This window comes from Pristiophorus japonicus, chromosome 4, assembly GCF_044704955.1.
Source record: "Pristiophorus japonicus isolate sPriJap1 chromosome 4, sPriJap1.hap1, whole genome shotgun sequence".
NCBI classification, from domain to species: Eukaryota; Metazoa; Chordata; class Chondrichthyes; family Pristiophoridae; genus Pristiophorus; species Pristiophorus japonicus.
The window spans coordinates 28,139,388-28,165,130 of record NC_091980.1 but is presented as its reverse complement, the minus strand read 5'-3'; the positions used below and the strand labels follow the sequence as shown (position 1 = coordinate 28,165,130).

Here is a 25,743-nt window from a genome sequence, read left to right as displayed (position 1 = left end):
TCTCTACCTCTCCCTCCACCTTTGAGACCAAACCTACCTCTTTGACCAAACTTTTGGCCACCTGTCCCAAAATCTCCTTCTGTGGCTTGATGTCAAACTTCGCTTGTTAACACTCCCGTGAACGTTGTTCTACGTTAAAGACAGTATACAAAAAAATGCAAGTTGTTGTTGTTTGGTGAGGGAATCCAGAACAAGGGGGCACAATCTGAAAATTAGAGCTTGGTCATTCAGGAGAAAGCACATTTTCACACAAAGTGCAGTGGAAATGTGGAATTCTCTCCCACCTAATAATCTTTATTAGGTAAGCGCATCAAGGCACATGGATCAAAGGTAGGTAATTGGAGGTGAGGTACAGATCATCTATGATCTAACCGATGGGAGAATAGACTAAGAGCTGAATGGCCTACTCTTGTTCCTATAAGAACAATGGAGAAGAGGATGGTGTTTTTAATATCAAGAACGAGACAGCGATTTTACAAGTCAGAGGGCTGTTAGGGACTGTATAGAGCCACTGGACTCCACAGGTCAGATTCGAGTGAAGTCCCAGGATATGACAGAGATTTTAAATGGATACTTTGCATCAAGCTTCACCACCAACAATGATGATAGGTTACCAATAATACAACATAGGGGATCTAAAAAAGGACAATAAGTCAGAACCGAGAAATTATAGGCTCATTAGTTTGACTTTTTTTGTAGGCAAATTGCGAGGAGGGATTATCAGAGCTACAATGTGCGATCATCATGAAAGGGAAAGGGACATTAGGGAAGTAAATAAAAAAGAAAAGTGGAAGGAGAATCAAAGAGCAGAGAGAGAATTGAGGAACAGGGAAAGTGAGACGGAGAGAGGAGACACAGAACAGGCCGCTCTGGTAGATTGTATACCTGATCGGTTTGAGCGCTATCATCGTATCCCGGCGTTTCTCTTTCTTCTTCAGTTCAGACTCGGCTGATTTCAGTTTGTCCGGTACAAGCCGCAGTTTCGATTGTAGATCATTGATAATGTCCTGCAACTCGGCCTCCGAGGGGAAGACACGCTGGCAGACGGGGCAGCAGGGCTCATTCTCCTCTGTTAGCTGGTTAATAAACTGGCTGTATACGGCTGTCGCTCCAGAAAGCATAGCTGCAAAAATACAAAAAGGATAGACAAACAACGGAACAAAACCAGTTACTAGTTTTCAAAAAGAAAAAAAAGACTTGCGTAAGATAGATGTACAAGTACAGTCCCAAATATCCAATGGTCTGACAGTCGTCTATAGTAAAATGATGCTGGGGCTTAAAGGGTTAACTTGAGGACAAGTTGCATAAACCTGGCTTGTATTCCATCGAGGGGTGATCTGATTGATGTGTTACACAACGGAATGTAAGAGAGGGAGTGGCAAAGCCTAGAGAGGAAGGCTTAGGTCATCTCATCCAAGGAAGCTGTGCAAGATCTTCTCAACTATGTATGGACAAACAAGTATCAAATATAGAATACGTGAAATAAGTAGCGCTGGAGGAAGCTACGCAGATAGGAAGGGGCAAAACCTTAGATCAATTAAAACACAAGGATGACGCTTTTAAATTTGAGGCGGTGAGGAGCCAGGAACCAATGTAGGTCAGCGAGTTCAAAGGTCTTGGGAAAGGGGGATTTGGTATGGGATAGGATATCGTTAGCAGAGTTTTGAGTGAACTGAAGTTTACAAAGGGCAGTGTATGGGAGGCCAAAAAGCAGAGCGAGGCTGGAGGTGACAATAACAGGGATGAAAGCTTCAACAGCAAATGGGCTGAGGTAGGAATGGAGACGGGCGATGTTAGCGAGAACTAAATAGGCAGTATTTGATGGACAGGATATGGGGTCAGGAGTTCAGGGTCAAATAGGACGTGGAGGCTGCAAGGAGTCTGGATCAGTCTGAGAGAATGGCCGAGTGGGGTGGGGGGGGGGGGGGGGCAGGTGGTGAGGGTACAGCGATTGTGTGAGGGCTGAAGATGGTGGCTTTTTTCTTCCCAATCTACAGTTGGAGGAAATTACAGCTCAAAGACTGGCTGTAAAGAGGATTCGGCCAAGGATGGATCTATGCGGGGGTGGGGGTGGGGAGGGTCTCCCGAGATGACAGTGAGGGATTGGGGAGAGAAGCTATTGGTGGAGATGATTTCAATACCATTGGATAGGTGAGAATGGAACTAAGTGAGAGCAGTTCCACTAAGGTGAACAACAAGAGAGAAGTAGTGGAGAAGGACAGGGTGCTTGAGAAGGGATAATACTGTCATGTTACAGAGTATGTTGTTTGGGACTTTGGTGCTTCTGTGTGGTGGCATGGGGGGACATTAGATTGGAGGGACTCAAACCAGGAACTGCAGGAGAGATTGACACGGATCTGGGAGGACAACTTGTTCCAGGACTTTGGAAATGGGGCAGCAATTTGCAAGGACAGAAGAGTTGAAGATTTTATTTTGTAGAAGAGGGGTAATGAAGGCAGTTTTGAAGTAAAGGGGGACAGTGTCTGAGGAGAGGGAACCAGTTATACCATTAGCAGCATGGAATCCTAGCAAGGGCAGTTGAATCAGGAATTTCGTGGAAATGAGTTTGAGGGAGGAAGGGGTGAGTTTCCTGGATGATCTAGAATTGTAGGCAGTTTTAGCCGGGGGGATTCGGGGGCGGGGGCAAGACTCGGTTGGGTTTGATTATGGGCTATCCAGATCTGGTGATGGGCTGCTATGCCAGTTGTGCACCAAATATGCTCAAGTCAGCATCCCTTGGACTAGAGGGATTGACAATGTGGCATACAACTGAGACGGACGGTAGTGAAGGTTTTGCTGGGTACTAGGGCAAAGGTGGTGGTGAGGGAGTGGTTGAAGAGGTTATGTGGTGAATGGAGAATCGAAGACTAAGCTGTTTGAAGTTCAAAAGTGTAGTTGTAAGTGACTTTCCAAGCATTTTTAAACAAGAGATAGATGCAGAAAGAAGAATGGGTGAAAAGGGATACGTGGGCGATGAGAGATACAAGGAGGTGGTCGGAGGCGACAGTCAGCGATTGCAATCATGGGAGTAAAGAGGCTACAAGAGATGGTGAGGCCGAGGAGTGGCCACAATTTTGGTTAGGAGAGTCACTCGCTGCAGAGGCTGAGGAAGGAAAGGAAGGATATCTTAGCAAGAATCTTGGGGTGGATATGGAAAGGGGCGGCGGTGGTGCAGGCTCAAATGGCCTACTCCTGCACCTATTTCTATGTTAACGAAGATTGTAAAGCACAGACAAGAGGAAAAGAACAGCGCAAGGCGCCTGAAGGAGAAGGTGGTGCCAGAGAAGGAGGGATAAACCCAAGATGCAACTTGGGAAGAATCATCATGGTGGATTAGGCAAAGCAGATGGTGGAAAGTGCAACCAAGTGGGGGAGGTTTTAACAAGAAGCATGGTTTCACCAATGATTAACCAAATTTCAGTCCAATCCTGGAAGTCAATACAGTCACGTACAAGGTCATGGATGGCAAGGAAAACAGTTTCTAATCTTGTGGCAATCAACCTCACCTCTTTGCTTGGATGTCTTTTCGAGATCATCCTGAAGTTTATACAGGTCGCTTTCAAAATCCTGGCCTCCACATACATCGAAGAGCCTGTCTTCGTAGGCTGAGAGTTGTTGCTCTTTCGTTCTCAATCCAATGCTTGTGTGATTTTTGTTCTGGTCTGCTGAAGCCAACTCCTTACTGAAAGTTTCAGAAAAAATTTTTTTATACAAAACATCCAACAGGAATATACCCACAGGCTTGGTGTTTGGCACAGTGGACTGAACCATTTCCCTCGATTTAAACTGGCGATCCGGCTTTGAATGAAGTTCTAAGAGGGCATTAGGGTGAGAAGGTTGCTGAATGAGTCACGGCAACTTGGCTTGAAATAGAGTGAATGGGTAAGTAGTACATTATATTTTCCCCCCACTAGTTGACTAGTTACATTTTTGGCAGTGCAGACTGGTCTGATTTGATTGACAGCTAGCTACTAATTAGGCATGAAGATACAGTACAGGGTGATTTTTCACTGGCTGTGTTAAAAGTGTTTGAATTGGTGATTTGTTTATGACTTGTGTTGGGAGTGAATTTAAGTTGAGACAACAAAGCAAAGGGAGAAGGCGGTTGAGAAAGTTTGCCACTGAAGGGTGGTTGGCTTGAGACTGACATCTGATTCCATTTATTATGCACAGCAGTGGGAACCAGTGTTGTGTGCGAACTTCTGGAGATAATGCAGGAAACTCCAAGGAATCTGAATTTACCCAATAGATATGCAATGCAGGTTATCCATGACACACATTAGGTGGATTACAAGGGCACCATGGCCTGGGGATAGAAGTGAAAGCATAAAGAAAAAGCAAGTGATATAGAAGTCATTTCTAGACCCACAACTAGAAGCCCCAAATGGTCCTGTCACCTCCTAGGTTCTAGGTAGGGGCAGGGGGGGGAAAGAAGATATTCTAGAAAAGCCTGAAGTCATGGTTCATGTGGAAATCACTTACATTGGAAAAAGATGGAATTTGAGGAGTTAAGTATTAAATTAAAAAAGCAGGACATAGAGTAATAATTTCAGGATTACTCCCTGTGCCATATACAAGGCCAGATAGGAGAAGATTAGACACAATGTGTGGCTTGACTGATAGGACTGAAAGGAGGGCTTCAGATCTGGAGCATTGGAATGAGTTCTGGGGCAGCGGGAAGCTCGACAGACAGAATTGACTTCATCTGAACTAAACTGCAAGGTACCAATATTCTTGTGGAGGCGATAGAGCAGTGAGCAGGTGGGGGAGCGGGGGGAGGGGGGTGGCATTTAAAAGGCTGAAGTCTCATGCATGTGTGTGTGGGTCTAAGAATCAGGACAGTGAAAAGACGAAACAATCCAAACGAGTAAGCTCGGGGCAGGGGGTGCGGTGTATAGAGATACACCTCAGAGCAGATAGGAGAGATATTAAAGAGCAAGATAGTGAAGAAATGAAAGAAAATGTATTTGGAGGATAATGAATGTGTCAGAGTTTAGAATATGCCACGCATTAAAAATAAAGTTGGGAAACTAGAGGCCTTTCGAATAAAGAGACATAATCTACCACTGGTGGAAGCAAAGTTTTTCTAAGGATGAGAATGCAAACTAATATTCCTGGCTATAGCATTTTTAGAAGAAATAGAGAAGGAAAATTAAAGTAATGATGGTGTCTTATTAAAGATTCAATTATAGACATACAAAGGAAAGCTATTGAACTGATACTTTTGGACATTATGTTTGGGTGGAGTCAAGAAATGGTAAAAGATCAGTTATGAAACTGGAAGAACATTATTGGCTACTGATCTCCTGTATAGTGAAAATCTAAGATTCTAAGAGTGAGATTTGTAGACAGAGGTTTGCACTTGTGTGTGTAATTACGAGAAAGTCACAAGACAAAGAATGACACTTGTGAGCTAACGGAGGATCATCAACATGGATTTGGAGAAGGGAAGTTATGTGTGGCTAATTTAACCACTCCAAGGAAATACTGAGCATATGGATAAAGAGAAGCTGCAGATTTGATTTATTCGGTCTTTTAAAAGTATTTAATAAAGTGCCACACAAGAGACTTGTTAAGTATAAAGGACATGATATTCAGGGTAAAGTGGCAGCACACAGGGGAATGGCATATTTTCCACTTCCCACAACAACCAGTCTTATGCGCAAGTCTTATGTCTTTCCTACATTACACCAGTGACTACACTCCAAAAGTACTGCATTGGCTGTAAAGCGCTTTGAGATGTCTGGTGGTTGTGAAAGGCGCTATATAAATGCAAGTTTTTCTTTCTTTTAAGTGACATTGCCAATTCGTGCCAACCTGTGGTGGTTTTGTGCCATAGGCCCATGCCTATTCAGAACTGGATAGTGCCTGTCCAAACTCATTCTGCATTGCACCCTTGCAATCAGCAGACAGAAGATGCTCATCCCCTTAGTCTGGGCTGGATCTGAACCCAGGTGAAAGGGCATTATCTAACCCAGTGCACCACCCAATTCCTATTACTGAAACCTCTACAGAATCATAAGAATTTACAACATGGAAGGAGGCCATTTTAGCCCATCATGTCCGTGCCGGCCGACAAAGAGCTATCCAGCCGAGTCCCACTTTCCAGCTCTTGGTCCCTTCTTCTCCACAACCTTAAGAAGAAACTAAAGAGTAGGGTCAACTTGATCCAGAAACTCGCCAGATCCACTTGGGGAGCAGACGCCCAAACCCTCCATATGGCAGCATTTGCCCTGCTGTACTCTACAGCGGAGTATTGCTCTCTGGCATTGCTATCAAGTCCTCATATCAAATCCGTTGATGTCCAGCTCAATTCTACTATGAGTGTTATCACTGGTACACTTTTATCAACACCAACACTTTGACTGCCCGTGTTTGCAAACATCGCACCACCATATCTACGCTGCGAATATGCAGTCTTCAGAGAATACAACCGCTACACCTGCAAAGGCAGGCCGATTCAAGTCGACTGGAACAGCCTACCACCAACCCGTCTCAAATCTAGAAGGCCTTTTTGGACCGTCGCCGAAGCACTTCAGCGATCTCCCCTCAGCCTTGATGACCAATGGCGAAATGCTTGGAAGAACTGTGACATACGGAACGGATTCCTTATGAAGGACCGCACAGTACAACCAGTAGGGTCAAACCTTCCCCGCAAACAGTGGACAACCATCAACCGCCTCAGAACCGATCATGGTCAATGCTGCCACTTTCTCCATAGATGGAAGATTAAAGCATCCCCTTCATGCAACTGTGGAGCTCCTAATCAGACCGGGAGCACATCACTGAGCACTGCCCTCAGAGGAATTCGCAGGCAGCCTACAAGATACTCTGGATGCTTTGGCCTGGATATCCAACTTGGACATTGACGTTTGATTTGCTTTGCTACTACCAAAAGAAAGAAAAGCAGCAGCTCTTGGTTCATAGCCCTGCAGGTTACGGTACTTCAAGTGCATATCCAAGTACTTGTCAAATGTGGTGAGGATTTCCGCCTCTACCACCCTTTCAGGCAGTGAGTTCCAGACTCCCACCACCTTCTGGGTGAAGAAATTTCCCCTCTAATGCGCTCTAAACCTTCTACCAATTACTTTAAATCTATGCCCCCTGGTTGTTGACACTTCTGCTAAGGGAAATAGGACCTTTCTATCCACTATATCTAGGCCCTTCATAATTTTATACACCTCAATGAGGTTTCCCCTCAGCCTCCTCTGTTCCAAAGAAACAAACACAGCCTATCCAATCTTTCCTCATAGCTAAAACTCTCCAGTCCAAGCAACAGCCTCGTAAATCTCCTCTGTATCCTCTCTCGTGCAATCACATCTTCCCTGTAATGTGGTGACCAGAACTGCATGCAGTACTCCAGTTGTGGCCTAACTAGTGTTTTATACAGTTCAAGCATAACCTCCCTGCTCTTGTATTCCATGCCTCAGCTAATAAAGACAAGTATTCCGTATGCCTTCTTGACCACCTTATCTACCTGGCCTGCTACCTTCAGGGATCAGTGGACATACACTCCAAGGTCCCTTTGTTGCTCTACACTTCTCAGTGTCCTACCATTTATTGTGTGTTCCCTTGCCTTGTTAGCCCACTCCATATGCATTACCTCACACTTCTCTGGATTGAATTCTATTTGCCACTGTTCATTGATATCTTCTTGCAGTCTACAGCTTTCATCTTCATTATCAACCACACAGCCGATTTTAGTATCATCTGCAAACTTCTTAATCATATCCCCTACATTCAAGTCTAAGTCAATGATATATACCACAAAAAGCAAGGGACCTAGTACTGAGCACTGCGGAACCCCACTGGAAACAGCCTTCCAGTCATAATACCCTTTGCTTCCTGCCTCTGAGCCAAGTTTGGATCCAACTTGCCACTTTGCCCTGGATCCCATGGGCTTTTACTTTCGCGACCAGTCTGCCACGTGGGACCTTATTAAAAGCCTTGCTAAAATCCATCTAACTACATTAAACACACTACCCTCATCAACCCTCCATGTTACCTCCTCAAGGCTTTTGACAAGGTCCCACACAAGATTAGTTTGCAAAATTAAACAACATGGTATTTGGGGTAATGTATTGACGTGGATAGAGAACTGGTTGGCAGACAGGAAGCAAAAAGTAGGAATAAACGGGTCCTTTTCAGAATGGCAGGCAGTGACTAGTGGGGTACCGCAAGGTTCAGTGCTGGGACACCAGCTATTTACAATATACATTAATGATTTGGACGAAGGAATTGAATGCAATATCTCCAAGTTTGCAGATGACACTAAGATGGGTGGCAGTGTGAGCTGTGAGGAGGATGCTAAGAGGCTGCAGGGTGACTTGGACAAGTTAGGTGAGTGGGCAAATGTATGGCAGATGCAGTATAATGTAGATAAATGTGAGGTTATCCACTTTGGTGGTAAAAACAGGAAGGCAGAATATTACCTGAATGGTGACAGATTAGGAAAAGGGGAGGTGCAACGAGACCTGGGTGTCATGGTACATCAGTCATTGAAAGTTGGCATACAGGTACAGCAGGTGGTGAAGGCGGCAAATGGCATGTTGGCCTTCATAGTGAGAGGATTTGAGTATAGGAGTAGGGATGTCTTACTGCAGTTGTACAGGACCTTGGTGAGGCCACACCTTGAATATTGTGTACAGTTTTGGTCTCCTAATCTGAGGAAGGACATTCTTGCTATTGAGGAGTGCAGCGAAGGTTCACCAGACTGATTCCCGGGATGGCAGGACGGACAGATGAAGAAAGACTGGATCGATTAGGCTTATATTCACTGGAATTTAGAAGAGAGGGGATCTCATAGAAACATATAAAATTCTGATGGGATTGGACAGGTTAGATGCAGGAAGAATGTTCCCGATGTTGGGGAAGTCCAGAACCAGGGCTCACAGTCTAAGGGTAAGGGGCAAGCCATTTAGGACCGGGATGAAGAAAAACTTCTTCACTCAGAGAATTGTGAACCTGTGGAAATCTCTACCACAGAAAGTTGTTGAGGCCAGTTCGTTACGATATATTCAAAAGGGAGTTAGATGTGGCCCTTATGGCTAAAGGGATCAAGGGGTATGGAGAGAATGCAGGAATGGGGTACTGAAGTTACATGATCAGCCATGATCATATTGAACGGTGGTGCAGACTCGAAGGGCCGAATGACCTACTCCTGCACCTATTTTCTATGCTTCTAATTCCTCTATGAATTCGATGACCTATAAATTCCATTTTTCAAGTACTCTAGTGAACCTAAATACATTCTCGCTCTCTGCAGAGACAACTATATGAACACTTAAGATTGCTTTCTCGTGAACTTTTCAACCATTTAATTTCATAATGGAGAGAACACCAAATGCCAGCAGGTGGCATCAATGGGAACCTCATGTTGCAAACTGCTCAACACTGCCACCAGCTGGCCCTCTTTGCTTTTGCACACAAGGACTCTGACGTGGGCAGAAGTCTTGCAAAACTGACCCTGACGATTATGCAGAGAAGAGGTGATCTGTAGTGTTTTCGACACACCAGTAAGAATTTTCTAGAGAACTCATGCACACATCAACAACCCTGGTTCAGCAAGCAGGTAACTCAAATATTTCACCAGTCAGTTCACAGATCTCTGAGACTGAAGTGCAGAGTATTTCATTTTAAGTGCATGTCCACTCACTTTAACTACAGTACATCACAGACGTCTGCAAGTCTAAATTACAATTCTTTGTTCTTTTCCAATCTGTGCTCTAGCATACAGAAATTCTCAGGAGTTTAGAAGAATAAGAGGTGATCTCATTGCGACATACAAGATTCTGAAGGGGATCGACAGGTTAGAGCCTGAAAGGTTGTTTCCCCTGACTGGAGTGTCTAGAACTAGGGGGCAGTCTCAGGATAAGGGGTAGGCCATTTAAGACTGAGAAGAGCTGGAATGTCTTCACTCAGAGGGTTGTGAATCTTTGGAATTCTCTGCTCCAGTTGGCTGTGGAGGCTGAGACTTTGAGTATATTCAAGGCTGAGATCGATAAGATTTTTGGATATTAAGGGATATGGAGTTCGGGCGGGAAAGTACAGTTGAGATCGATGATCAGCCATGATCTCATTGAATGGCGGAGTAGGCTCAAGGGGCCATAAGGCCTACTTCTGCTCCTATTTGTTATGTTATGAAACGTCGGGCTAGAAATTCAGTTCTTGTTGATAATTCTATTTTTTCGCCCAAATTATCGTTATGGCAACGCTATCGCTATGAGGCAGTAAATTCAGGCTTTAGTTTGCGCAACGGTAAAAATCTTTCGTGGCGCAAACTGCAAATTTTCTGTAACTTTACTCCGAGGCCGATGCCGCTGCGAGTTGGGCCTAGGGAGGAGGGAAAACACCAAAAAATAAATTGCAAAAAAAAAAAAAAAAAAATCACAAAACATTCACAAGACACTTAACTAGCGAATCGCTGCAAAAGAATTAAAAAATAAAAACTTTAACTTAGCTTTTTTGCAGGCCTTCATACTTACAGCTGACCCAATGGCTGTAATGCAGCTCTTTCACATCCCAAATACGTTCCCAAAGGTGCGTTCAGAGCCATATTTTTGGCGAAAGTGCTATTTCTAGTCTTGCACGGCGGCGCTCCTCTCTCCAGTGGTATTTGAAAAGCGCTGCCACAAGACTTTTTCGAATTTCCCTCCGCACTGTTTCGGCAAAAACGACGAAATAACGGCAAAAAAACGGTCGCAAGGTCAGCGAATATTTAGCCCGTCTAGTTTTACATGGGGAGTTCAGGCTGTGAGACTTCACCTGTAGCAAGGTATACAGCAACCTTAGAGTTATTAACTAAACAGTGCAGCTTTGTTACCGTCAGCAATTTAACTACATAAAAGGTATTAAATCGATCGATTTTCTGGGTTTAAGTGGAAGATTTCCCCTTTGTATTGTCTCAAATGAAGTAAAAAAGAAAAAGGACTTGCATTAATAAAGCACCTTTCATGACCTCAGCACGTACCAAAGCCCTTTAGAGCCAATGAAGCAGTATTTTTGGAAGTGTTGTAACTGTTGTAATGTAGGAAACAAGTCAGCCAATCTTCGCACAGTAAGATCCCAAGCGAGCTTCTTTGGCTAATTGTCAGGGAGGTGTATCGCAGATAAAAAAAAAACATCCTCACCACAAAGTGTTTGCTGCTGCATTCAAATGTGGTGCACGATTTACTTTTAACGGCAGCACAGCTCAAATCCCTTTGGGAATGAAACATTTTTATTGGCTTAAATAAAAACAGAAAATGCTGGAAATACTCAGCCAGTCAGGCAGCGTCTGTGGTGAGAGAAACAGAGTTATCGTTTCAGATCGGTGATCCTTCATCAGAACTGAAATGTTAACACTCTCTCTCTCTCTCTACAGATGCTCCCTGTCCTGCTGAGTATTTCCAGCATTTTCTGCTTTTATTTCAGATTTCCAGCAACTGCAGTATTTTGTATTTTTTATTGGCTTATTTGTTACTGAACCCGGAGTCTGTATAAAAAGAAAAAAAGTGCACAAATACCAGCAACCTGGAAAAGATGATTTTATTGAACGGCGGAGCAGGGCTCGAGGGGTCGTATGGCCTACTCCTGCTCCTAATTCTTAAGCTCTTAAAATGCTGGAAACACACAGCAAGCCAGTCAGCATCCGTGGAAAAGAACAGATATGTTAACAATTTGGATGTACAGTGTCTTAATCAGGCAGGTGGGTCTGAAGGGCCCTGCCAGAAACATTAACTCACCTGCTCTCTCCACTGCTTTTGACTGACCTGCAGTGCTTAGAGAAACTTTCTCTCTCTGTTCCCGAGACTGAAACACGCCTGCAATAATTGGTCATCTATCCGTCTGATATATTCAACAATGTTCGAAAAACCTCCCCTGGAATTTTAGCGTATAAAATTCTTACAGGGCTCGACAGGGTAAATGTTGGGAGGATGTTTCCCCTGGCTGGGAGTCTAGAACTAGGGGTTCACAGTCTCAGAATAAGGAGTCGGCCATTTAGGATTGAGATTGAGACGTATCCAAGGTTGCTGATGATACAAAGTTTGGTGGGAAAATAAGCTGTGAGGAGGACGCAAAGAGGCTACGGAGAGATATAGACATGTTGACTGAGTGGGCAAGGACATTGCAAATGGAGGGGATGTGTGAAGTTATCCACTTTGGTAGGAAAAACAAAAAAGCAGACTATTTTTTGAATGGTGAGAGACTGGGAAATGTTTGCATTCATGGGACCTAGGTGTCCTTGTACATGAATCACAGAAAGTTAACATGCAGGTACAGCAAGCAATTAGGAAAGCAAATGTTTTGTTAGCTTTTGTTACAAAGGGATTAGAGTATGAGTAAAGATGTCTTACTACAGTTATACAGGGCATTGGTGAGGCCACATCTGGAGTACTTTGTACAGTTCTGGTCTCCTTATGCAAGGAAAGTCATACTTGCCTTAGAGGGACTGCAACGAAGGTCACTAGACTGGTTCTTGGGGTGGGGAGATTGAGTAGATTAGGCCTATATTCCCTAGAGTTTAGAAGAATATGGCATGATCTAATTGAAACATATTAAAATTCTTAAGGGGCTGGACAGGATTAATGCTGAGAAAATGTTTCCCCTGGCTGGGGAATCTTGGACACAGGGTGACAGTCTCAGAATAAGAGGTCGGCCATTTAAGGCTGAGATGAGGAGAAATTTCTTCACTCAAAGCGTTGTGAATCTTTGGAATTCTCTGCCCCAGACCGTTGTGGATGCTCAGTCGTTGAGTATATTCAAGACAGAGGTCGGTAAATTTTAGGGAACTAAGGAAATTAGGGATATGGGAACAGTGCAGGAAGGTGGAGTTAAGTTCGAAGATCAGCCACGATCTTGTTGAATGGCGGAGCAGGCTCGAAGGGCCAAATGGCCTATGCCTGCCTCGAATTCTTATGTTCTTACGAGAAGAAATTTCTTCACTCAAAGGGTTGTGAATTTTTGTAATTCTCTACCCCAGAGAGCTGCGGATGCTCAGTTGTTAAGTATATTTAAGACAGAGATCGATAAAGTTTTGGATATCAAGGGAACCAAGAGATATGGGGAGCGAGTGGGAAGGTGGAGTTGAAGTCGAAGATCAGCCATGATCTTACCAAATGGAGGAGCAGGCTCGAAGAACCGGATGGCCTACACCTGCTCCTATTTCTTATGTTCTTATTGGGTCATTACTGTCACTGGATTATGGCTCAAATGATGAATCTTCCAGTTTATAAGAGGGATGGGATGGAGTACAAAAGCAGGGAGGTCCTGCTGCAACTGTACAGGGTATTGGTGAGGCCGCACCTGGAGTACTGCGAGCAGTTTTGGTCACCTTACTTAAGGAAGGATATACTAGCTTTGGAGGGGGTACAGAGACGATTCACTAGGCTGATTCCGGAGATGAGGGGGTTACCTTATGATGATAGATTGACTAGACTGGGTCTTTACTCGTTGGAGTTCAGAAGGATGAGGGGTGATCTTAAAGAAACATTTAAGATAATGAAAGGGATAGACACGATAGAGGCAGAGAGGTTGTTTCCACTGGTCGGGGAGACGAGAACTAGGGGGCACAGCCTCAAAATACAAGGGAGCCAATTTAAAACCGAGTTGAGAGGGAATTTCTTCTCCCAGAGGGTTGTGAATCTGTGGAATTCTCTGCCCAAGGAAGCAGTTGAGGCTAGCTCATTGAATGTATTCAAATCACAGATAGATTTTTAACCAATAAGGGAATTAAGGGTTACGGAGAGCGGGCGGGTAAGTGGAGCTGAGTCCACGGCCAGATCTTGTTGAATGGCGGAGCAGGCTCGAGGGCCTAGATGGCCTAATTCTTGTTCCTAATTCTTATGTTCTTATGTATGATAGTACTTTACAACACCATGACAGATTCCATCATACCCGTCAAGATTACCTAATTTTGACTGAATGGGCAATTCACCAGACAAAACCAAGTCCCTTGACGTGTCCTGCTCACATGAATTAGAGCAAAGCCAGACAAGTACCCTGGCTGTCAGAATCATAGAAGGTTTACAGCATGGAAGGCGGCCATTTGGCCTGTCGAGTCTGTGACGGCTCTCTGCAAGAGCACCTCAGCTAATCGCACTCCCCCGCCTTTCCCTGTAGCCCTGCAAATTTTTTTTTTCCAGGTACTTATCCAATTCCCTTTTGAAAGCAGTGATTGAGTGTGCCTCAGGCAGTGCATTCCAGATCCTAACCACTCGCTGCGTTAACAAGGTTTTTCCTCCTATCACCTTTGGTTCTTTTGCCAATCACCTTAAATCTGTGCCCTCTGGTTGTCGACCCTTCCACTCTGTCCAGACCCATGATTTTGAAAACCTGTCAAATCTCCTCTCATTCTTCTCTGCTCTAAGGAAAACAACCCCAGCTTCTCCAGTCTATCCACATAACTGAAGTCCCTCATCCTTGGAATCATTCTCGGAAATCTTGTCTGCAACCTCTCTAAGGAAGGGTGCAGAGAAACTATTGGAAAATTTCCAGGTACAAAGAGATTAAATCAGAATAATGACTGCCAGTAACTGCATGGGGAAATTGAGAATAAAAGGTTTCCCCCTAACAACTAGAGGAATTCCCATGCTTTATGAATGTCTCCTCATGTAGAGAGATACAGGAAGGGGGTCGAATTTCCGATGGGATTCTCCCGATCTCCCACCGTGATGCTGGCTGAAAAAAGGGGGAAAACAGCCGTTTCACGCTAATTTCTGCCCTTTCTGAATCCACCACTCTTCCAGGCAGTGAGTTCCAGATCCCCACAACCCTCTGCGTAAAGAAGCCCCCCCCCCTCAAATCCCCTCTAAACCTTCCACCACCCACCTTAAAACTATGACCCTCGTAATAGACCCCTCCACCAATGGAAATAGACCCTTATTAGCCACTATGTCCAGGCCCCTCAATATTTTGTATACCTCAATGAGGTCTCCTCTCAGCCTCCTCTGCTCCAATGAGAACAAACCCAGCCTATCCAATCTGTCCTCATAACTAAGATTCTCCATTCCAGGCAGCATCCTAGTAAATCTCCTCTGCACCCTCTCTAGTGCACTCACGTCCTTCCTATAATACTACAACCAGAACTGCACACAGTACTCCAGCTGTGGCCTAACCAAAGTATTACACAATTTAAGCATAACCTCCCTGCTCTTATATTCCATGCCCCAGCCAATAAAGGCAAGCATTCCGTATGCCTTCTTAACCACCTTGTCCACCTGGCCTGCTACTTTCAGGGATCTGTGGACAAGCACTCCAAGGTCCCTTTGTTCATCTACACTATTAAGTGGCCTACCGCTTAATGTGTATACCTTTTCCTTATTAGCCCTCCCAAAGTGCATTACCTCACACTTCTCGGAATTAAATTCTATTTGCCACTGCTCTACCCACCTCACCAGTAGACTGATATCCTCCTGCAACCCATGACTTTCCTCTTCAATATCAACCACACAGCCAAGTTTAGTGTCGTCTGCAAACTTCCTAATCATACTCCCTATATTGTTGATGTATACCACAAAAAGCAAGAGACCCAGTACTGAGCCCTGCGGAACCCCACTGGAAACATCCTTCCAGTCACAAAAACATCCATCAACCATTACCCTTTGCTTCCCACCTCTAAGCCAATATTGGATCCAACTTGCCACTTTGCCCTGGATCCCATGGGCTTTAACCTTCGTGACCAGTCTACCATGTGGGACCTTATCAAAAGCTTTGCTAAAGTCCAGGGGCTAGACTTTCCACTTCACATCGCCCATCTATCGCCCAAAATGGACCTCTATCGCCCATTTTGAGCAAAAAAGTGGAAACTAGGCCTCAAACATCACCGGAAATATAGGCCCCCAAGTTTCCACTTTGATCGCCGAGATGATCGCCCACACAAGGCCCATCCCAAGTTTTGCTGCCTTTCATGCACTTCGCTGAGCTGATACAAGCCCAAAAGAATGCTCAAAAATAGTTGCTTTTTCAGGGCCTTAGAGAGGGAAATGGGCACTACGGACGCCATTTGTAGCATCTGAGGAAGGGTGGAGAATTAGTTGTGAGTTATTTAGAGAGTAAAATTGAAGCAAATTGTACTCAGAAATTTGGGATCGGGAATATAAATAGGTATTATTAACGCTAAATAGATCTCATATATTGGAATTATTTAGTAAATAGCTTTTACATAGTGAAGTTATTTAATGATATTGTTGGTGCCAACAAAACTGACTGGTATGCAGCTTAGAGACTACAGAGGGGGCAGACTACAGTGATTAGAGTATAGAGTGCAGGGATTATTAAAATCAGTGAAAGTAATTATTGATAGTGATTATGGGGCCTATGCTTTCCCTGCCTTTAATTGCAATGGCTCACACACTGGTTACTGAAAGGATCAAATCGAAGAGGTGGCACAGTAACGTGTAGACGATGACGAAAGGAGGCCGTGTAACCAACGAAGGTACTTGGAGAAGCAATCCTACCTCAACTGGTCTGAAAATGCTTGTCTTAGGACTGACAGATTAATAAGTTCAATTTCAAGTTTGCAATACATTCTGATACAGATATTTCATGCTGTAACATTAAAATGTATGTTGTGGTGCATAAATGTAATCATAATTTAATCCTAATTTAGTTACTAAGTCATGCTTAAAGATTACGATATAACATTGCAGATTCTAATTAGATTTTCCATACAACATTAAATAATAAATATGGATGATTTCAAATTTAAATTTCAACTTACTCTTGCAGCCGCCAGTAGACTGTTCCATCTTTTCCGGCACTGGTCCGGTGTCCGGGCTTCATTTGATGCCGACGTGACTACGTCGGCAATCTTTGCCCAAATCCTCTGATATGCATGGGGTGGAGGTTTCCCATGCCCACCCCGTGTCAGATCCTCCCACCTCGCGCTTATACAATTAACTAGGGTCTCATTTGCCTCTTCGCTGAAGGGTTTGGCCCTTCTCTTTCCTGCAGCTCCCTCCATTCTTTAAATTTATCTGTATTTTAAATAGCACAAGATAACCTGCTGCCTTTCTCCTCTCTCTCTCTCCCAGACCCACACAGAGCTTCTGAGCATGTGTGAAGACCCTTGACCTCTCAAAACGCAGGAAGGAGCATCAACCTGGAAAAAAAAATCAACCTGCACATACGCAGTAATGCGTTGCTAGGGAAGCTTTTTTTTTCCATTCACCCCTGTAACTTTTCCCAGTTTTTGATCTGACCGCAAATCTGATGGCCCTGTAAAGGTTGGGGGAAGGAGGTAAATGACGGAAGCGAGCCCCTAATGCGGAGTGCAATTCTTCACATTTGTTCCCCGTCGCCCCACAACAGCAGGCTGGGAGGAGAGCATCTTTTCCCCCTCCCCGCCAGCATTCAGGTCTGCAACATCAGCCAACCCAGACTGGCTGCAAGATCGCGATGGTTACCAAGTCACGCCATGGCTGAAGGCACATCATGGCACAAGGCAACAAACAACAGGAAAACAATCGCAAGAAGAAAAGAGACGCTAGCAGCTTCGCTCTGCAAGATTAGTTGATAAGTAGCTGAGCCACACAGACCAGCTTTGATCGTTAAGGTTCCACAATTGGTCCCAGTGCCCTTGGATTAAGGAGAGAAAAATCTCGAGAGGTTTCTATTCCTGAAAGCGCATGTGTTCAAGAACATAAGAAATAGGAGCATAATTCGGCCATTTGGTCTCTCGAGCCTGCTCTACCATTCAATAAGATCATGGCTGATCTTCGACCTCAACGCCACTTTCCTGCACTAGCCCCAGATCTTGATTCCCTAATATCCAAAAATCTATTGGTCTGTCTTGAATATACTCGACTCAGCATCCACGCTGTATGGTGTAGAGAATTCCAAAGATTCACAACCCTTTGAGTGAAGAAACTTCTCATCTCAGTCCTAAATGGCTGAACCCTTATTCTGAGACTGTGACCCCGTGTTCTAGATTCTCCAGCCAGGGGAAACATCCTCCCTGCATCTACCCTGTCTAACCCCTTAACAATTTTATATGTTTCAATGAGATCACTGCTCATTCTTCTAAACTCCAGGGAACATAGGCCGAGTCTACTCAATCTCTCCTCATAGGACAATCCCCACATCTCAGGAATCAGTCTAGTAAACCTATGCTGCACTCCCTCTCAGGCAAGTATATCCTTCTTTAGGGAGGAGACTAAAACTGTACACTATACTCTGGGCAATGACAAGAAATATCCTACTAACACTCACTATTTAAGTTCACATGCTAGAAGAGTGCAGAATACCCACAGAATCCAACAAGGTGCCTTCGGGACAGAGAAAGAAAAAGTGGCAGAACAACCTGATGAGTTAAACAAAATTAGCGCCAAAGAGAAATGGGAGAGAAGGAAAAACAGAAATATACATTATTATAGAAGGAAAAGAATTAGAACGCAAGTAGAGCTTAATGAAATCCTTCAAAATTCCAAAATGAGGCAGCCATTTCTATACACAGTAAGATCCCACAAAACAGCAATGAGGTATTCATCTGTTTCTGGTGATGTTGGTTCAGCCAAAAATGACTGCAGAACTCCTTGCTTGATCAGGGGCACGGGTGCTTTACTGTCCACCTGAATGCTCAGAGCAGGCAGATGGGGCTCTGGTTTAACGTCCCACCGGAATGACGAGAACCTCCGACAATGAAGCACTCCCTCAGTACTGAGCCGGAGTATCGACCTACCCAATCTGCCTTGAATGACGCATCGTGGGTCGTGAACACACAATCTCGTGATTCTGTGGCAAGAGTACTACCAAAAGAGCCAAGGTAACAGCTATACATTCAACTGAGATCCAAGAAACTGATGGAATGCCTTTCCCACTATACATCAAATGCATGGAGTGTGCAAATATAGGATAGGAACCCAAAGCAGATTTTAATCTTAGTTACAGAAGGGATGATGGTTCAACTATGGTTCCGCTTGACATATTAGCAACATATGCAATGAAGAAATGATGTGTTTTACTTTTTTTTTAAATGTGCCCGAGACCCAAAATGGTTCCATCAGAACATGGAAACAGGATTAGGCCATTCAGCCAGTTCCAGCATTAAATGAAATCATGACTGACCTGTAGCCTAACCACCTTGGCATCCTATCCCGGAATACCCTTGGCTAGCAGCAAAAATCTATCGCTCTCAGATTTAAAATGTATAACTGAGTAGCCACTGCTTCTTGTGTGAAGAAGTGCTTTCTTCTAACTTCTGTCCTGGCTCGGATATTAAGGTCATGTCCCTTTGTCCTAGACTTCCCCCACCAGCGGAAAAGGTTTCTCTCCATCAATCTTATCAATTCATTTCAAAATCCTGTAAACTTCAATCAAATCATCCCGTAACCAACTTTATTCCAAGGAATACAAGCCTAGTTTATGTAATCTCTCCTCATAATCTTACCCTTAACAATCACCACTCTCCTGGATGGGTGCAGCATTAATAACACTTAAGAAACTCAATACTACCCAGATGGGGGGATTGTCCTATGAGGAGAGACTGAGTAGACTAGGCCTATATTCTCAAGAATTTAGAAGAATGAGAGGTGATCTTATTAAAACATACAAAATTCTTAAAGGGCTGGACAGGGTAGATGCAGGGAGGACGTTTCTTCTGGCTGGGGAGTCTAGAACAGGAGGTCACAGTCTCAGAATATGGGGTTGGCTATTTAAGACTGAGATGAGGAGGAATTTCTACACTCAGAGGATGGTGAATCTTTGTAATTCTCTACGTCGGAGGGCTGTGGAGGCTCAGTCGTTGAGCATATTCAAGACAGAGATCGATAGATTTTGGGATATTAAGGGAATCAAGCAATAGGGGGACAGTGCAGGAAAGTGGAATTGTGGTAGAAAATCAGCCGTGATCTTATTAAATGGTGAAGCAGGCTCAAGGGGCCGAATGACCTACTCCTGCTCCTAATTCTTATGTTCTTAACAGAGCAGTTTGCCCCTGTCACTGGACTCAAAATCCATTCCCACCAGCAGCACACTGTGGCTGCAATATGTACTATCCACAGGATACAACTCAGCAAGGTTACTTCAACAGCATCTTCCTTCCCTGCGATCAAGGACAACATAGGAATTGCTAGCCAAAAAAAGACCAAAGTTCGCCTTTTATCATCCCGTAGCCGCATGATACAGTGTAAGAGCAGCAATAGCGTCAGAACACCCATCACCTCCCAAGTTTGCCTCCAAGTCACACACCATCCCGACTTAGACGTACATCGCCTTTCACTGGGCCAATATCCTGGTTTTCCCGACCCAATGCTATTATGGAAGAACTACTAGCCAAAGTGGTTCAAAGAGAAGGCCCACCACCACCACCTCAGCGCAATTAGAGATGGGCAATAAATGTGGCCTTGCATCGTTGTTCACATCTCAAAAACAAATTACAAAGCTACTGATGCAACGCAGTCAAGATATAACTTGCTGATGCAGAAGGTGGTGAATGTGTGAACAGCCTAGTCAGGGAGACAGGGCAAATGTTCTAAATTTCAACATGACGATGGGTAATCTTTTGGCAGACAGGGTTATTGAAGGATACGAAAGATAAAATGGGGTAAAAAAAAGTCTAACCTTTGGAACATTCTTATGTTCCTGAAAATACTGGAACATGGGGGGGAGGGAGCAATTAAGTGTCTCTAGTGATTCTCATAGGTAAGAATAGTCTCGAGCGCCTTAGAGAATGTGCGGCAAGCAGTTCCTGCAGTTATCCCAACAGTGCAGAACTCTGTCAGTAGTGCATTGAAGTGCTCAACGCAATGAAGTGCTTAGATTTTGTGCTCAAGTCTCTGGAGTGGGGCTTAAACAACAATCCCAAATCAGAGGTGAGAATGCTACCTACTGAGCCAAGGCTGGCATCTGGTCTGTAGTCACTTAAGCATTGCCAAAGGGATGTTAACAGTTCAATACAATGTCATGCATTAAGGAGAGGGGCCTCACCCCTCCCTATCTCTAATCTCTCTTGCTCCCTCTCTCCTCCCTCCCCCCCCACCCCCTCAAGATGTCCTCTAATTCTGCCCTCTTGAGCATCCCTGATTATAATCACTCAACCATTGATGCCTTCTGTTGCCTAGGCCCAATCTCTGGAACTCCCTGCCTAAACCTCTCTGTCTTCCTTCCCTCCTTCAAGACACTGCTTAAAGCCTACCTCTTTGACCAAGCTTTTAGTCACTGGCACTAATTTCTACTTATGCGGCTCGGTGTCAATTTTTTAAAATTTCATTATACTCCTGTGTAGCGCTTTAGAACATTTCACTATGATAAAGGCGCTATATAAATACAAGTAGTTGTTGTATGAAATGCTGTACTATTTGTTATTAGAAAACAATACAGAAGAGACATAGACAACGCAATCACTGTGCTAGTCCGTGGCAGGAATGAGTTCACTGGACAGAACCTTGTGCCAGCTCGGACATCAATATCGCTTTCTACCCAGCCATACTGGAGCGCGGGCAGGAGCATCGGTGTGGCCCTGGTAAAGCAGAGGAGCGGGAAGGTCGTGATGGAGGTGCGGTGAGTGATCGAGGCAGAGGAGCGTTGCGGGATCGTGGCTGAGATTCAGTGGGTGATCGTGGCGGAGTTCGGCAAATGTTTGGTGCGGAGGTGCGGTGGGAAATCGTGGCGGAGGTGCAGCGAATGTTTGTGGCAGAAGAGCGGCGAGAGATCGTGGCGGAGGTGCAGCAAATGAGGGTACGGGACCCAGAAGAGCCGAGGGCCCAGGGGCAGCATGGGCCTGCCCACACTGCGATGTGTGCGCGCACTAGGTCTGTGCAGCAGAGCAGGTCTCCAGTCGTCCTGGTTAACCCTTGCCACTGGATAAAGGCCTAGCTCTGTCAAGCCCATGTGGTGGCTGATGTGCTACGGTCAACCACATGTTAAAAAAAATCCACGCACAGGCATCTTCCACCCTTTCAACTGGAGTTCAGGACTGGAATATCGGATCCTTCATTGAAACATCTGTGAATTCATGTGGAAGCAAGTCATTCTCGTTCGAGGGACCGCCTATGATGATGGCAGCAACAACAAATCCAAAGTTATGATGTTTATTGCTAGTCACACCTTTATGCGCCCGACTTCTCTTTTCATTCCCGCATGCAGCAATTTTCAGTTTCCATGGAAAATAGCCCGTCCCTATCGGAATAGTTTCAAAACCACGCCGGCCACTTTACGTCAGGAAAGAAACTTAAAAGAGTTACGCCGCCAACCGCAATTACTTCGTTTATTACCAAACTGTCATAAAGCGCTGAGCCAAATATCAGAAAAAAAACGACACCGCGTTAACAGTCATCGCTGTTTCCATCCCCCCTCCCCGATTACGTGTCAGATTCCGGTAACACACTTCAGGGTAAAGCACACAGACTAGCAATCATCTCTCAATCTTTGCAACTTGTGAGTTCACAAACTCTGTTGCCATTTTGTGGTCGGCACCCCTAATAGTACAGCACTCCTTTCCATTTCTCACCTGATAAGACTCAGATATTTCCCAAGAGCTTGTGCAGAAGATCTGTTAACTAACCAGCAACAGAAGGGAATCACCCCGATTACCACTGATTAATAACGGCAAGAAAAATCCCTCCGTTTACTGAAACGTGGCTCTTTGAGGTTGCCAACTGTCTAGCCAAAAACTTGAGTTACTCGGTGAACTTTTCCAAAAGGGTGCACACACAAGTAGGTTTGACATTAAAAGTCGCAACTCCCGCAAAATCTTTAATCGCTTACACGTACTATTTAATAAAGCAAAGGTTAAAGCAGAGTTCACTTAAGAGTCATAAAATGATATAGCCATTCGGATCATCATGCCTATGCCGGCTCTTTGGTCGAGCTAACCAATTCATCCCACTCCCCTGCTCTTTCACCATGGCCCTGTAATTTTTCTTCTCCTTCAGTTATTTATCCAATTCTCTTTTGAATGTTACTACTGAATCTGCTTCCTCCACCCTATAAGACAGTGTGCATTCCAGATCACAAAACCTCGCTGTGTAGAAAAAATGTTTCCTCATGTTGCTTCTGGCTCTTCTGCCAATCACCTTAAATCTGTGTCCTCTGGTTCCCGACCCTTCTGCCACTAGAAACAGTTTCTCCTTATTTACTCGATCAAAACCATTCATGATTTTGAACACAACTACAACAGGAAAAAGGGTGGGACTAACAAATCTAGAGGTGCCTGGATGTCAAAGGACACACAGGATAAGGTAAAGAAATAAAAAGGGAGGCTTATGGCAGATACCAAGAGCTTAATACTGCAGAAACTCTAGAGGAGTGTAGAAAGTGCAGGGGTGCAATTAAAAAGATAAGAAAGCAAAGCGAGAATGTGAACAAATGTGGACAAGTGAAATCAAGGAAAACCCCCCAAAATTTTTAAATACATTAAGAGCAAGAGAAGAACTAGAGAAAGAGGGGGGCTATTAGAGACCATACAGGTAATCTGTGTGGAGGCAGAAGACGTGCGTATGGTTCTCAATGAATACTTTGCGTCTGTTTTCACAAAAGAGAGGGTCGATGCAGACATTGCAATCAAGGAGGAGTGTGAAATATTAGATGAAATAAAGAGAGAGGGGAAGTACTAAGGCGCTTTGCAGTTTTGAAAGTGGATAAATCCTCAGGCCCGGATTAAATGTATCCCAGGCTGTTGTGAAGCAAAAGAGGAAATAGCAGAGACTCTGACCATCATTATCCAATCCTCTCTGACTACAGGTGTTGTGCCAGAGAACTGGAGGACTGCCAATGTTGTACCTTTATTTAAAAAGGGAGAAATGGATAGACCGAATAAGTATAAGCCTGTCAGCCTCATCTCACTGGTGGGAAAATTATTGGAAAAAATTCTGAGGGACAGGATAAATCTTCATTTAGAAAGACATGGATTCATCAAGGACAGTCATCATAGATTTGTTACGGGAAGGTAGTGTTTGACTAACTTAATAGAACTTTTTGAGGAGGTAACGAGAAGGGTCGATGAGGGTAGTGCATTTGATGTTGTGTATATGGATTTGAGCAAGGCTTTTGATCAGGTCCCACATGGCAGACTGGTCACGAAAGTAAAAGCTCATGGGATCCAGGGCAAAGTGGCAAGTTGAATCCAAAATTGACTCAGAGGCAAGAAACAAAGAGTAAAATGGTTGTTGGGCACTTGTATGACTGAAAGGTTCTTTCCAGGGCTCAGTGCTAAGTCCCTTGCTTTTTGTGGTATATAGCAATGATTTAGACTTGAATGTAGGGGATATGATTATGAAGTTTGCACATGATATTAAAATCGGCTGTGTGGTTGATAATGAAGAAGAAAGCTGTAGACTGCAGGAAGATATCAATGAACTGGTCAGGTGGGCAGAACAGTGGCAAATGGTATTCAATCTGCAGAAGTGTGAGGTAATGCATTTGGGATTGGCTAATAAGGCAAGGCAATACACATTAAATGGTAGGATACTGAGAAGCGTAGAGGAACAAAGGGATCTTGGAGTGCATGTCCACAGATCCCTGAAGATAGCAGGCCAGGTAGATAAGGTGGTCAAGAAGACATATGGAATACTTGTATTCTATGCCTCAGCTAATGAAGACAAGAGCAGGGAGGTTATGCTTAAACTGTATTACACACTAGTTAGGCCACAGCTAGAGTACTCTGCTGTTCTGGTCACATTACAGGAAATATGTGATTGCACTGGAGAGGGTGCAGAGAAGATTTACGAAGATGTTACCTAGAATTTTAGCTATGAGGAAAGATTGGATAGGCTTTGTTTGTTTTCTTTGGAACAGAGGAGGCTGAGGGGAGACCTTATTGAGGTGTATAAAATTATGAGCGGCCGAGATAGAGCGGATAGAAAGCATCTATTTCCCTTATCAGAGGGAACAACCACCAGAGGGCATAGATTTAAAGTAAATGGTAGGAGGTTCAGGGGATATATGAGGGCAAATGTCTTCACCTAGAGGATGGTGGGGGTCTGGAACTCGCTGCCTGAAAGGGTGGCAGAGGCAGAAACCCTCACCACATTTAAAAAGTGCTTGGATGTGCACTTGAAGTACCGTAACGTACAGTGCTACGGACCAAGAGCTGGAAAGTGGGATTAGGCTGGATAGTTCTTTGTTGGAAGGCGCGGACACAATGGGTCAAAACAGCCTTCTTCCATTCCGTAAATTTCTATGATTCTATAAGTAACAACTTGTATTTATATAGCGCCTTTAACGTAGTGAAACGTCCCAAGGCGCTTCACAGGAGTATTCTGAGATTAAAAATTTGACACGGAGCCGCATAAGTAGAAGTTAGCACAGGTGACCAAAAGCTTGGTTCAAAGAGGTAGATTTTAAGGAGAGTCTTGAAACACATCTATCAAATCTCTTTACCGTTAAAAGAATCTAGTGAAGAAATATAGCAGAGGCATTAGAGATGGGTGTAGTGCCAGAGGACTGGCGGATAGCTAACGTAATACCTATATTTAAGAAGGGGGTTAGAACATGTCCAGGGAATTATAGACCATTCAGCTTAACATTGGTGGTCGGAAAAATAATGGAATCCCTACTAAAGGAGAAAATAGAAAAACATCTAGAAACCAAATATATAATAATGAACAGTCAGCATGGATTTCAAAAGGGAAAGTCTTGATTGACCAACCTCACTGAATGTTTTGAAGAGGTAACAGAGAGAGTCGACAATGGTAATGCAGTAGATGGAATTTATCTAGATTTTCAAAAGGCCTTCTATAACGTACACCATAATAGACTGATGAACAAGGTCAGAGAATACGGAGTCAGGGGACAAGTAGCAGAATGGATAGCTAAGCTGGCTTTTCC

At 44.2% G+C, this 25,743-nt stretch overlaps 1 protein-coding gene across 2 annotated transcripts in view; it reads right to left on the bottom strand.

Moving 5' to 3' along the window:
• The window catches only part of rad50 (RAD50 homolog, double strand break repair protein), a 215,150-nt gene that overhangs the window by 83,750 nt on the left and 105,657 nt on the right, over positions 1-25,743 (bottom strand). For both annotated transcript variants that reach the window (XM_070878055.1, XM_070878056.1), the window contains exons 13-14: positions 3,507-3,682; positions 886-1,123 (exon numbers count right to left, since the gene is read on the bottom strand). In XM_070878055.1, the coding sequence (XP_070734156.1) occupies positions 886-1,123; positions 3,507-3,682 (414 nt within the window). The remainder of the gene's footprint in view (positions 1-885; positions 1,124-3,506; positions 3,683-25,743) is intronic.